This window comes from Astatotilapia calliptera, chromosome 3, assembly GCF_964374335.1.
Source record: "Astatotilapia calliptera chromosome 3, fAstCal68.1, whole genome shotgun sequence".
Taxonomy (NCBI): Eukaryota; Metazoa; Chordata; class Actinopteri; order Cichliformes; family Cichlidae; genus Astatotilapia; species Astatotilapia calliptera.
The window spans coordinates 56064357-56079750 of NC_137424.1; the positions used below are offsets into that span (position 1 = coordinate 56064357).

Genomic DNA, 15394 nt, shown 5'->3' on the forward strand with positions numbered 1-15394 from the left:
TCACACAGTTTTAGCGAACTATAGGCCTACTTCCAAGCTCCCTTTACTTTCCAAGGTTTTAGAGAAAATTGTTTTTAGTCAACTGAAAGATTTTCTAGATGATAATGGCATCCAAATTTATTTGCCCCTGAAGCAGAAGGGTGGCATCTCCATAAAACCTCTCACAACATGCCTAGATGACATTAAAGCTTGGTTGGCTCTAAACTTTTTAAATGTTAATGAAAAGAAAACAGAGTTGTTGGTGTTTGGACCCAGTGGTCCCTGCGAGTCCTCCTCTGTAGATTTGGGACCCCTGGAAGTTTATTTTAAACCTGTTGTTACTGATTGATCAATGTCCTCTTTAAGAGACATTTGATTTTCCTCCTCGTCTTCCTTCTCTCATCTATATATATATATATATATATATATATATATATATATATATATATATATATAATATTGCACATACAAAAGGGAGAAACAAGGAGGAAAATCTAGCATCTGAGTCCACACAACGTTCACAAGACTTACAGTTTTAATTCGTTCCAGGGGAAAACTTTCCCAAGTTTCAGGTCCATTGTTCGTCTTCTCCGCAGGTCTGTAATGATATGTTTACTCACAACATCACTACTTATCATCTTTTGTTCAAGTACTCCTTTGGCACGAGTTTTCCAAATATGTGTGTTTATTACACACATTACTAACCAAAAGAGTCTCCTTTTGTCGTCACACATTTTTTCTTTAAACAAACCATATTTAACTGCTTTAATATTAACATCCACATCATAGCCAATCTCTGTCATCTTATGCCTGATCTCAGTTGTCCTATAACAATCCAATAGGAGATGTTCTAGGGTCTCATCTTCATCACAGCCTGTCATAGGACATTTCATGGTGGTAACAAAACAACTCCATTGTACCACCGCCCTCACAGGGAGGTGCCCGAGCGAGATGAGCCATACCACGTCTCTCATGCTTTCAGATAATAATTTGTCTTGTATATTTTTAACTATTGAAAGGTTTTCATCCTCATTTGCATACTTATATTGAATTACACCTTCATTTTTGGTTTCATTAATTTTTTTTATAGATATTTTTCGTATTATCTTGGAGAATATTTAAACTATATTGTTCCCATTGACTTGATAAGTCACCGAACATAAGTCTGTGGTATGGAACACCCGCTCTGGCCCTGCCTCTTTTCTTTTGCCACAATTGCTCCTTCCCTCGAACCCACGGGGCACCCCGAGAAATTGCGCTTTGAGTAATTTTTATAAAAGGAATTCGCAAAACAATCTCTAAGTCTGGGGCTCCCAAACCCCCGTGCTTCCTACTCTTGTACATAAATTTTCTCTTAGTCACTTCTCGATTGGATCCCCAGATAAATTTAATGCACATCTTACTTATTTTCATTACAGTTGTTCTCGGAGGAGGAAAAATTGCGGCAAGGAAAAGAAGTTTCGAAATTATATGTGTTTTTACAATATTAATACGCGTTTTATAATTTGTATCTTTATTTTCCCATTTCATAATTTCCATTTTAATTTCATTTTCTTTCTTATTCCAATTTAGTAAACTAGAGTCAGTATTATCAATCCATATACCCAAAATTTTAATCTCCCTACATAGAGAGATCATCATTTTAGGTTGTCTGGTCTGATGTCCAAGCCACACCCCTTCAGTTTTGTCTTGGTTCAGTTTGGCACCTGATGCCTGTTCGTAGTGTTGTAATATCTCCATAACTGAAGACAGTTCGTTTTGATTTCTAATTATCACCGACACATCATCTGCATATGCCAAAGCTGCGATTTTATGGGATTTGTCAAGGACGTATCCCTTAATCCGTTTATCATCATTTATCCTTTTCAATAAGGGATTAATTGCAAGGACATATAACGCAGCACTCAAAGGACATCCTTGTTTAACCCCGCACTCAGCACTAAAAGGGGATGAGAGCTTTCCATTTACCTTAACTTGCACTAGGGACTTTTTATAAATCAATTGGATAATAGAAATAAATTGGTCCGGAAAATTATAAGCTTTCATTACTTTCCATAAATAAGAGTGGGAAACAGAATCAAAAGCTCTCCTTTGATCTAATCCTAAAATGCAGAGTTCTGAATCCTTGCCATTATAAACAATTTCTCTTAACATACTTAAGTTATCCCACATCAATCGTCCCTTAATTGCGCATGTTTGTTCTTTTTCAATGATAATATCTAATACATCCTCTAGTCTAGACATAATTATTTTAGCAAAAATCTTATAATCTACATTCATTATTGTCAGTTGCCTATAATTGTTAATGTCTTCTCTATCACCTTTCTTATATAATAAACACATAACTCCTTCATAAAACGATTTACCCATTGTTTCTCTTTCTATTCCTTCATTAAAATACTGAGTTAACAATTCAGACAGTTCTTTACTCACAATTTTGTAAAATTCAGAGGGGAGTCCATCCAGACCAGGTGTTTTATCGGTACTAAGTTGGTTAATTACTGACTCCACTTCCTCTCTTTTAATTTTTCCAATCAAAGTTTCATAAATGACAGAATCTAATGGTTCAACCTCACTCAAAAAATTGTTAATAGCGTCGCTGTTTGTAACTATGGATGAAAACATCTCCGAACAATAGTCTCTAATTACTTGTCTTTTCCCCTCTTCTTTAAAAACTGACTTTCCATGTTTATCCTTAATTGAGACAATAAAATCATTTCGACTTTTCTTTTGATTATTAAGAATCATATAATCGCTGTTCCCGTGAAAGTCAGTACGTCGCAACATATTAAATAAAACTTCTCTATTGACTCGATCAATGTCCTCTTTAAGAGACATCATTTGATTTTCCTCCTCCTCTTCCTTCTCCTTCTTATTTCTTAAATATATATATCTACTCACATCTTCGTTATATTTTACATTCTTTGCATGATTTAATTCTCTCGCTTTAAATTTAAAAAATTGACACATACGTCGTTTAAGAAGCTCCCAAAGTTCCGAGAAAGAAGTAGTAAAAATCTTAAGATGTAATATTTTCCTAATTTCAGATTTAACTTCGGACACAAGCAACTCGTCTGCTAACAAGGATGTATTCAATTTCCAATAGTTCAAAAATTCATGGGGACAACACGACACTGTTGCCATAACCACCATATGATCAGAAAAGTCTGTTAAAAGAGTGTCATATTTCAGACCTTGAACATTATGTGATATGTAGAATCTATCAATCCTTGTTTTAGTTAATGAATCGAATTTAGTGTAGTGGACGATATGTGGATGCAAGTGCCTGTATAAATCACGGAGTGCTGCTTCCTTACAAACTTTAACCAACAATTTGCTTTCCCGCAGTTCTCTAAATTCAAACTTGGATATTCTATCAGTTGCTTCAGTAACAATGTTAAAATCTCCACATAGAATTATATTAAAACCAATCTCTAATAAATTGTTAGCAGAGACGGGTCTTCCAGCGGAATCTGCATGAATATTGAAGATACTTATATTGTCTAGACGGAGGAATAATCACACGTGGGGCATCGGCTTTTCACCGGAACAACACTTAGTTTTTATTATTGAACTCTCGCGTGCACTCTGCAGCATAACAGGAAGCATCCTTTCAAAATAAAATCACAACAGATGACAACGAAGGCATACCTATTAACTAGCTCAACACCCCCACTTGCACTCACGTTGTCAGCTTTACATGCATTCCAAAAGAAACAGTTTTTCTTTACTATTTGTTTACACTCCAAACATATATTTCTCAAACTTCAATAACTTCCCCTTTGTTGCTGGCTTTGTCATAACATCGGCCACCATCAGACCTGTCGGACAATACTCCAATATCAAATTTCCAGCATTAACTGTTGATCTCACAAAATGATATTTGATATCGATATGCTTACACCTCTGTCTGTTAACAGGATTCTTTGCCAATGCAATAGTCCCTTGATTGTCCTCAAAAATCTTTGGCGGTCTCTTTTGATGCTCATACATGCTTTGCAACAGTTGTGTCAAGTACAAACATTCTTGTGTTGTTGCTGCCAAAGCTATGTACTCTGCTTCACAAGTTGACAAGGCAACAGTTGGCTGCTTCTTTGTTCGCCATGACACCAAAGTACCTCCTTCATTCAGGCTTACGCAGTAACCTGTAGTACTCCTCCTGTCAGTCACATCCGCAGCCCAGTCTGAGTCACTGTGACCTTGTACTCTCAAATCTTTGTCACTTTTCCTGTAGCACAATGTCTTGTCTTTTGATTGTTTCAGGTACCTTAGAACATGTTTCACAGTAGTCCAATGTTCCACAGCTGGTTCTTTGAAGTGCTGTGACAGCTTACTTACAACAAAACTCAAATCTGGTCGTGTGCAAGAGGTCAAGTAAATAAGGCTACCTACTGCCTCTCTGTACATTCTGACATTGTTCATTTTCTCAGCATCATCATTGTAGTTCAACCTTTGTTCACAAGGAGTTGATCTTGGTTTACAGTCTTGCATTTGAAATCTTTCCAGTATGTTTTCTACATATCTCTCTTGTAACATTTTTACACAATCTTGGGTTTGCTCAAAATCAATACCAAGAAAATGTTTGAGTTTCCCCATATCTTTCATTTTGAATCTTGCAGTTAGCATTTCCTTCACAGTTTTCAAAACCCTTTCATCACTGGCTGCAATAATAATATCATCAACCCATATGATCATGATCACTTTTTCTTTTCCTGTTTTCCTTGTGTAAACACAATGATCTACAGGACTCTGCATGAAACCGTTCTCTATCAAATAGTCATGTAATGTCCTGTTCCAGTTTCGGCCTGACTGTTTAAGCCCATAAAGTGACTTTTCCAGCTTGTAGACCAGTTTCTCATCTGTTTTTCCTTTTACTTCATAGCCTTCTGGCTGCTCAACATACACTTCAAAATCTATTGGTGCATGCAAGTATGCGGTTTTTACATCCATCTGATGCAAAATCAGGTTTTCTTGTATTGCACACTGCATCAATACTCTTATGCTTGTCAGGTTAGCAGTCGGAGAAAAAGTTTCATCATAGTCTATCCCAAAACACTGGTTGTAACCTTTAGCTACGTACCGTGCTTTATATTTTTCTGATCCATCACCACTGTTTTTCTTCACATATACCCATCTACCCCCCACTGCTTTCTTTCCCTCAGGTAAGATTGTTAGGGTAAAGGTGTTGTTCTCTTTTAAGGATTGCATTTCTTCATCCATAGCTGCTTTCCACTCTCTAGAGTTGGGTGACCTTGCAGCTTCACTGAATGTCACGGGTGAGTTACTTATCAGTCTGTAACAGTAGTCTATGTTAGTCAGCACTTGATCATCAATGTCTTCTCCTGACTCATATTCATTTAGATAATCTGGTCTCTTTCTTGTTCTAGAAGGATACCTTCTGGAGTTTTCAGTCTCATCACTAAGTGGCATCTGACTGTTCACTTCTGGTTGGTTGTCAGTATCTGGTTCCTGTGAACTGGTACTGGGGCTTTCCCTGTTCACGTTTGGTCTCTCCCTCACCTGTATGTCTTCATCCTCAGATGTCGTATCAGTTTGTGTTTGCTTTTCCTCATTGTGTTTGGTTACAAACTTAACCAGCCTAAACTTTTGCACTTTGGCGCTGTCTGGGAAATAAACCTTGTATGCTGGACTGTTTTTGTCGTAGCCTACAAAAATCCCTTTTGTACACTTAGAATCCAGCTTACCCTTGTTTTGCTTGTAAGCATAACACTCACACCCAAACTTTCGCATTCTGGATAGATTGGGCTTCCGCCCAGTCAGCAAAAAGTAAGGTGTCTGCCCTGTCCGGTTGTTAAAGCATCTGTTTCTCACGATAGCCGCTGTTTGAACTGCATACGTCCATAATTCCTTTGGTATGGCACTCTCAATAAGCATGCACCTCCCCATATCAAAAAGTGTTCTCCAGCCACGTTCCGCTGTACCATTCTGGTGAGGGGAATATGGGGCTGAAGTTTCATGTCTTATTCCATGTTTGTTTAACAATACCTGGTAACTCTTTGCCATGAACTCTGTGCCGTTGTCTGACCTGATACACTTTACCTTCCCGTGTGGGGCTGTATCGGCCAAAAAGATTTCAGTTGCTTGCATTGTTTCACTTTTGTTTTTGAGAAAATATACAAATACTGCACCGGAAAAGTCATCGGTAAACAATAATGCATATCTGTGTCCATCTCGTGATTCTGGATCTATCGGCCCTGCTAGATCCGTATGTACCAGCTCGAGAGGTTTCTCAGCTCTCCTGTCAGGGTTTCTATTCCTAGTCTGGACAAATTTTCCCTGAATACACACCTCACAGTTCAAACTTTCTTTGTCAGTTTTCCCTTTGATTTTCATACCTTCAACCACATTTTGTAGCTTCAGAATGTCACTATGATTGCAATGTCCCAAAATTTCATGCCATGTCTGCACATCAAAACAATTATTACACTTATCATCGTACTCACTTACAGTCTCAAGGTAATAAAGTCTGTTGTGCTCATGGATGTGAAACTTTGTACCGTCTCTGTGTTGAAGGACGTTCCTTCCTTTCTTAAAGATGATAGTGGCTCCGTTCGTGGTGGCCGCTCTCACAGAGAAGATATTCTGTGGAAATGAGGGAATGCATAGGGCGTCTTTCAGTGTTGTTTTACACTGTCTCCCTCTGCTGTCTATCAAGCACACCTCTGCATCTCCTCTGCCTTCAGCCACTCCTTTACACCTGGTGCCATCAGCTAATTCCACACAGTGCGTTCCCGGCTGGAAGTCGTCATTAAATTTCTTGAACGCTGTTTTATCATTCAGGATGTGTGATGTTGCGCCAGTATCCACCATTAGGCCTTTGGTCCTGATGTCTTGTGGCTGTTGAGGTGCCGCGTAGTCATCGCTCATCCGGAAGACATAGGTGTCGTCGCTCTCTGCGTTGTCGCCCTCCTCCGAGGCTATGCGTGCTTCATCATTCCGTTGTCGTCTCCTGCAAGTCGACTCTCGATGGGTGTTGCTCCTACAGTGACCGCACCACTGTCTGTAGCGGCATGCTCTGGCCTTGTGTCCCCGTTGGCCACACTTAAAACAGACTATGTCTGACATGTCTCTCCTGTGGTCATTAGCAGCTGCTGCGGGTCTCACGCTGGGTTGCACTCTCGCCTTCATGATGTTATCCTCTTGTTCCATTAAGCGCATTTTCTCAGTGTCCTCATAGCTGCGGAGTTTCGTTTTAAATTCCGCAAACTTGATTTCTGATTCACTTTGCGTAATGTGAACGGAAAAAGGTTTAAATGTTTCTGGTAAACCTTTTAACACCATCGCTACAAGCAGACCATCACTAAGTGTCTCTCCAGCATTTCTCAGGGCTGTAATAAATGTCTCTGCGCGTATGATGTACTCCGTGACGCTCTCACTGCTTGCTTTCTTCAGAGAAGTCAGTTCGGTATAAAGGCTGATAATTCTTGGTTTACCTTTTCCTGCATAATAGTCTCTTAAAATTTTCAGTGCCTCGCGTCCATCATCGGCAGCTTCTCTCATCACGAGCGATAAACTCTTATCATCCAGGAACTGTATTAACTCTGCATAGGCCTGGGCATTCTTATCTTCGTCGTCCTCATCGTCGTCATCACTTTTCAATATTGTGTCTTTTAGACCTTATAATCTAAGATGTCCCAAAAATTTTGTCTCCCACAGTTCATAATTCTTCTCATCGCCGTCAAAAACCAGCCTTGCCCATCGGCCACTGGGTTCACCAGCACGCTTATTCATGGTGCTAACTTAGCACGCTAGCCCTCACCGAACACGCTGTACTTTGCGACTTTTCTGGTGGTAAACTTTCCCCTGGCGTAGCTTCAATGTTTTCCTGGGCCCATAACCTGTTAGCAGAGACGGGTCTTCCAGCGGAATCTGCATGAATATTGAAGATACTTATATTGTCTAGACGGAGGAATAATCACACGTGGGGCATCGGCTTTTCACCGGAACAACACTTAGTTTTTATTATTGAACTCTCGCGTGCACTCTGCAGCATAACAGGAAGCATCCTTTCAAAATAAAATCACAACAGATGACAACGACGGCATACCTATTAACTAGCTCAACATAAATACTTAAGTTTTTTCAACAATTGTATCTTTTTCGTTCGTTCGGGTGCATTATAAACATTAACGCAACCTTTGCCCGTAATAACAGCAATCAACAAGGAGGAGTCGTCCCGGTATTATGTCTCTTCTTTTGATTATATTCACCGCATCTTTTTTAAAGAAAATACCCACTCCATCAGAGCTGTCTTCCCCTATTGATATTATTGAATGGGCAGTGTTCCACATTTTATTTAATTCACATACATCTACGTGTGTCTTTAATCTCATCTCTTGAAGGCACAAAATATCATAATCAAGTCTTTTTAAGAAATCAACCTTCCTTTTCCTGCTCTTATCTGATTGGAGACCTCTGACATTAAATGTTATTATTTTGATGTTACTCATAGGTTGACTAAAGGAGAGACCATCTCAGAAATATTACTCACGGAGGACTTGGTCTATTATCCTTCCGCTTATCTCTTCCAGAGCTAGAAGCAGAAACGCTCCTTTTTCTGCTTCCTCTCGTATCCTCGTTGACGAGCTCGTTGAGGGCCGGGTGACTTCCACTAAAGAAGGTCTTCCGTTTTACTTTCGTTTCCCCGGGCAGCGAAGCAAGAGCCAGAGATGCCGCCTCTGAGAGAGGGAAGGATCCATGGTCCTCGCTATCTCCGTCGTCATCAGGTGTCTGCTCGCTGTCAATTTCTTCGTCATCACTATCGCTTTCATTCTCACCATCCGATGTCTCTATGATTAGGTTACCATCTAGCTCTTCATCACTCTCGTCGCTTTTTTTACTTGACTGAGACAGTGGAGATGGTAACTCATTTTGAACAGGGCTAGACTGGGTATCCTGATCATCCACTTGTGGATTGTCCAATCCAAGCGAAACTGGGAGTGACAGTGAGGTAGCTGTCGGAGGAAGGTGGGGGGGAGTAGAGGGAGGGGGCTCTCTCACCTGGTCATTCACGGGGGGATCCAAGACTTGGGAAGGATCCACCAAAGAAGGGAAATCCATGGTGGCAGAAGGTCGAGGTTGTTGGGAAGATTTAAGTATATTCACAAAAGACTTGGGGCATTTAAAGAAAGTGGGTCCTTTCGCACCACAGAGGGAGCACTCACTTTCGTTTTGGCAAATTTTAGCCTTGTGGCCCAGCTCACCACATTTCCAACATTTGACAGTGGGGCATTCTCTCGCCTGGTGGTCTGGACCTTGGCAGATGAAACACCTCACCGATTGGCCCGGATAAATAATCCTGCCATTGTAGGGGCCCAACGAGATGGAATTCGGAATAGAGATTATATGCCCAGCTTCGTCTCTACGCATCCGAACTTTGTATTTTCGGACTCCATACCAGAATCCGAATTTATCCACTGGCTTGACTGGGGGTTGAAGAATCTCGCAATACCTTTTAAGATATAACTCGATATCTTGGTCTGGAATCCTTCCAGTCCAGAACTTAACAACAAGAGTCACTACCTCTACCTGGACAGAAGACTCCACTTGCCAGTCTTTCCATTTCGGATGTGATGCGTTGGAAAGAGAGATCTCTAAGAAGCGACGTAAGGGCGCCTCTTCGGTGAAACACAGCTCAAAATCCCGTTTACTGGGGAGAGCAATGAAGGAGTATATGTCCTGCACATTCAGCCATGATGTTTGCAATATCAGCTCTTCAGCAACATAATCACGGGTCGGGGGGTCCCCGTCTCCGATGTACTTGAGTCTCACCCATAAATTGCTGAAGTTTGAAGCAAACGATAATGGGGCATACGGGGGCATGATTACATAACTAATAACCAATTACTTCGGTTTTGCCACGCCCACTCATTTTGACAGGTTCTTTTCTTCGTAGTATCGAGACTAAGAGAAAATGCACTTTTCTCCAATGAGCAGCACACACCGAGGCGGGGCGATGCTCCACGTGGAGCCCGTCACCAATCACGAGCCGGAGCAGCACCGCGTCACAGCCAGTCTCACACTATAAGAGCAGCGAGTCTCCTCTGTTCGCTACATTTTCTGCTCTTATCAGAGTAAAAGGAAAGTGAGAAAGAATGGCAAGAACCAAGCAGACTGCTCGCAAGTCTACTGGCGGCAAAGCCCCCAGGAAGCAGCTGGCCACCAAGGCCGCCCGTAAGAGCGCCCCGGCCACCGGGGGCGTCAAGAAGCCTCACCGTTATAGGCCCGGTACCGTGGCTCTGCGCGAGATCCGCCGTTACCAGAAATCCACCGAGCTGCTGATCCGCAAGCTGCCCTTCCAGCGCCTGGTCCGCGAGATCGCTCGGGATTTCAAGACCGACCTGCGCTTCCAGAGCTCTGCTGTCATGGCTCTGCAGGAGGCCAGCGAGGCTTACCTGGTCGGACTCTTCGAGGACACCAACCTGTGCGCCATCCACGCCAAAAGGGTCACCATAATGCCCAAAGACATCCAGCTGGCTCGCCGCATCCGCGGAGAGAGAGCTTAAGCTACACTCTCTTCTACCAGCAACGGCTCTTTTCAGAGCCACCTCACTCACACCAAGAGCTCGCTCCTTTATTCTTATTGATAGTATTGTTTTTATAATATAAGTCTTATGCTCACACTTGAATATTCATGCTGTTTCTAGAAATTACAGTTGGGATCAACGTGGAATTCACTGACTTTATTTTCAGAATTGCCTCATTCACTAGGGCCAATGTGCCTTTCAGGAAGCTGTTTACGTCTTGATGCATTCTCAGTCATCCAGGAAAGCAAATCTCCAAAAAGTTTGTACTTTTACTAGATCAAAGGTGGGTTAGTTACCTTAAAAAAAACAAACAAACAAAAAAAAAACGAAATGAGCTGTTGTAGAGACCCACCTTTTAGCACATCCCAGCACACCCACTCACGTCACCAGATGCACCTTGTTTAGTTCTCTCACCTTTGATTGGGTGTGGTGCTTCTCCTCAATTGCACTCACCTGTCACACATTATATAAGGACTGCATTCACTTTTGGCTCACTCTTTCTTCACTCCCACACGGGGCGGCAGCTGAGGTGAGGTTCTGTTTGGGTTTTTATTTTATGTATTGTTTAAGGTAATGAGTAGTGATGGGCAGATGAAGCTTCATGAAGCACTGAAGCTTTTCATCCAATTGGTTCATCCCAGCGCAAAGCTTCTTGAAGCTTCATTTGCTCTAGTAGGACACCTACTGGACGTAAAAATATTAGTTGGCATGAATTTGAAGAGTGTGGCCTTTTGCACACAGCCTGTAAATGTCAACAACAAAAGGAGTGTGTAAAACATGTATATTGTAGTGATGGCAGTATACTGTGTATATTTATAGTGGCAGTATGGAAAATGATTATTTGGAAATGCTTGACATGGAAATGATCATTTACTGTGAGGTGAGGTGTGGTTGGGGTGTGGACAGTAGTTGTGCTTTTGTAACGTTGAGGTATGGACAGCTCCTGCCTGTTCACATCTTATTCTGTAAAAACTGCATTTCCACTGCTTTTATGGCCTTTTTAGTGGGAAGAACATAGCTAGGATTTAATGATTTAACAAATCTTTTGAATCCTTTGTCCTCCACAATGCTAAATGGCTGGGAGTCCTCAATCACCATGTTAACCAGGTCTTCATCTATTTGAGATTGTTCTCCTGAGGAAAGACAATAAAGACAAAGCACAAATATAAATATCACACACGTAACTTATAACAGTTGTATAATATTGTTATATCATTTAGTAACATTACTGCATGCTATATTATCATTGCATTTGATGGCTCACCTGGTCTTGCTCCACAATCGGTGTTCCCCTTATTCTCATGCAAAGCTCTGTAGTGCCTAAGCATGGATGAGGTGTTGTTATATCCCAGCTCCCTGGCACATAGCAAACACTTCACCTTGTACAAAAGTCAAGACAGCTTAACATAAATTGTATTGCACCATCAGTATCATGAAAATACATCTTCTGTAGAAATTTACATACCTTGTTGGGAGGAATAAGATCAAAATGTTCCCACACAGGGGAGGACATCCTCCTCTTCTTAGCCGGCTCCATTCTCTCCTGACTTTCTCTCCTCACTCTCATAAACCTCCAAACGGTCTCCAAACTCTCACTAACCGCAACTCTCCATCAAACACCTACATTTTGAATGAAGTCTGAGGGGTTTATATCTGTCATAGCTCGCGGCAAAGTTCGAACCACTTCATGAACCAGTCACGTGGTACAGCCGGGCAGCGAGGCTTCGGACGTCATCATTTTCAGCTCCTCCCATAAATGAAGCAAGCCTCGATACGCGCATCGCGGAAACGCCCCCTCCATTACTCGACACAAGCTTCGAAGCCTCGATACAGAACGTCACATCACTAGTAATGAGTAACTTAAATCTCTGTTTTCTTTCAGCATTGGCAGTCCATGTGTCTTTCCTTCCTTCCTTCTTTGCCTTATTGATTTGGAGAATAAAAGGAAAACCCTGAGAATAATTAGATGAGTGCTGATTCTTATTCTAATCGGATGAGCCCATGATGCTGATTGCTTAAGCCCTGAACCTTCCTTCCTTCAAAACATGAGCACTTCTCCTTCAAGCGTATTTCTGGCAGGAAGACATTTACAAATAAACCGATGAATAAGTGATATCTATCCTTTGTTTGGTTTATGACTGTTCAGTGAGTATTAACAAACCGTGGTACTGAATAGGCCTGTAACCAGTGTTGCAAACTCCTCAGTAAGGAAAATCGCTATTGGTTGTCCTAGAAGTCGCTAAATGACGTCATCGCCTAATTTGCATAGTTGGTCATGCTAATGTAATTGTAACCTATGTTGTTGGAGAGAGAAATAACATCGTGGAAGAGAAAGTGAGTAAAAATGATCCTAAATGCATTTAGAGTTTATTTAGAACTACAAATTAAATTTCTTTTAGCAATTGTTTTTTTTTTAATGTCACAATTCCAACCCTGCTCCTTTACCCGGGCTTGGACCGGCAAAAGTGACCCGAAATAGGCACTGGTGGAGTTACTTTGTGATCCACAAAACACATAAGAGTAAAAGAACTGACTGCGTTACAGCACCCGCTGCTTGTTGAGAGTAAAAGCGATATGCGCTTTCACGTCTTTTTTTTTTCTTTTTTCTTTTTTTAGAGAAGTCTCTAACGGGTCTCATAACTCGCTAAATATAGCGGCTAAGTTGGCAACACTGCCTTTAACCTGTGAAGTTCAGTTTGTGGTCATGTCAGTTATTGTAACGTTGTGAAGAAAAGCACGCATTACAGGTGAATCTCATAGGAAAACGAAGAGTCAATATATTGTAGCGTCCCTCGACAGAGCGTACACCACATCCATGGCGGTCACAGTCTTCCTCTTGGCGTGCTCAGTGTAGGTGACGGCGTCGCGGATGACGTTCTCCAGGAACACCTTGAGCACACCGCGGGTCTCCTCATAAATCAGACCGGAGATACGCTTCACTCCGCCACGGCGAGCCAGACTGCGGATAGCGGGTTTGGTGATACCCTGGATGTTATCACGGAGAACTTTACGGTGACGCTTGGCGCCTAGTCCTTTGCCACCCTTGCTTTTTTTTTTTTTTTAAAGCCTTTATTTTCAACATTCATGACAAATTAACAAGCAACAACACATAAAAAAAGTTGCATCAAAATATTTGGCAATACTCAGAATAATTTACAATAGATACATTAATACAAAAGTTAAATTACTCAAACATGTTAACATTGATTATATCTTCAACAGATCCCAAGGTAAAGGACTATTCTTTTTTTTGTTCTAAAGTCTTCCTCCTTCTCAGGTCTGTAAGGATATTTTTGCACACAGCAACGCTATCTATCATTTTTTGCTCAATGACCACCTTGGCTCTGGTTTTCCAAATGTGGGTGTTAATGACACACATAATAAGCCAAAAGAGGCGTCTTTTACACTCGTACATTTTTTTTCTTTAAACAGACCATATTTTATAGCTTGTATGTTGTTATCAATTTCAAACCCCATTTTAGTCATCTGTTGTCTGATTTCTACTGTTCTATAACAGGATAATAGTAAATGTTCAAGGGTTTCATCTTCGACACATCGTGACATAGGACATTCTTTGGTGGTAACATAACAGCTCCACTGAACCACCGCTCTAACGGGGAGACGTCCAACAGAAATCAACCACACAGTGTCTCTCATATTTTCAGAGATTAATTTATCGTAGATATTTTTAACTACTAACGGGTATTCTTCTACGCCCACGCCCTTATATTTTATCTGTCCTTCATTATTTTTACTATTAATTATATTGTATACTTGTTTAGTGCATACTTGTGTCCAGTTAATGTTAAGGTCTTTCCACTGTTCCATAGTGTCGCCAAAAAGGAGCTTATAATACGGTATATTGGATCTAGCCCTACCTTTTAATTTTTCCCATTGTACTTCGTTACCTCTAATCCATGGGGTTCCCCTATTAAGAGCGCTAAAAACATTTTTAATAAAAGGAATTCTCAAAGTGATACGGAGATGTGGCGCACCCAATCCACCACACTCTTTGCCTTTATACATTAAGGTTCGTTTCGTTACCTCACGGTTTGTTCCCCATATTAATTTAACACACAATTTGTTTAAAAGTAAAAGTGATTTGTGAGGAGGAGGAAAAACTGTGGCAAGGAAGAGAAGGTTAGATACTATATGGGTTTTGACTATATTTACTCGCGCTTTATAGTTAGTATTTTTATTTTCCCACTTAGCAACTTCTTCTTTAATTTCGCATTCCTTTTTAGACCAGTTTAACAAACAGGGGTCCCCTTTGTTGATCCAAATTCCCAAGACTTTCATTTCGTCATTTACTTGTATGTTTATTTTCGGCTTTTGTAGTGAGGAACCAAACCACACGCCTTCTGTTTTTTCTGGGTTTAATTTTGCCCCTGATGCCAATTCATATTGTTTGAGGTGAAAAAATAGCCTATCCAACTCGTCCTGGTTCCTAATAATAACTGTAACATCGTCGGCATAAGCCATAGCTGTCCATCATTAAAACAGTATCCTTTAATATTAATGTCTTTATTAATTAGTTTCAATAAGGGATTGATGGCTAAGACATACAAAGCAGCGCTTAGCGGGCATCCCTGTTTCACTCCACAGGAAGCATGGAATTGTTCGGTCAAACTTCCATTTACCTTGACTTGTATGATGAATTTTTTATATAACAATTTTACCATGGCGATGAAACCGTCCGGCATCCCATAGGCTTTCATAACCGCCCATATATACGAAAGAGAAAGATAATCAAATGCTTTCTTTTGATCTAAGCCAAGAATAAAAAAGTCAGAGTCTCTTCTGGAGTATATTACCTCTCTTAGGGTGCACAGATTATCCCACATCTGGCGACCTTTTATAGCACATGT

General features: G+C 40.9%; 1 protein-coding gene across 1 annotated transcript; it reads left to right on the forward strand.

Annotated features, from left to right (window-relative positions):
- Nucleotides 1-10078: 10078 nt before the first annotated feature.
- LOC145425513 (histone H3-like) lies at nucleotides 10079-10505 on the forward strand. The gene has a single exon (XM_080298619.1). The coding sequence runs from the start codon at nucleotides 10095-10097 to the stop codon at nucleotides 10503-10505; it is 411 nt and encodes a 136-aa protein (XP_080154745.1). The 5' UTR covers nucleotides 10079-10094.
- The last annotated feature ends 4889 nt before the right edge of the window (nucleotides 10506-15394 follow it).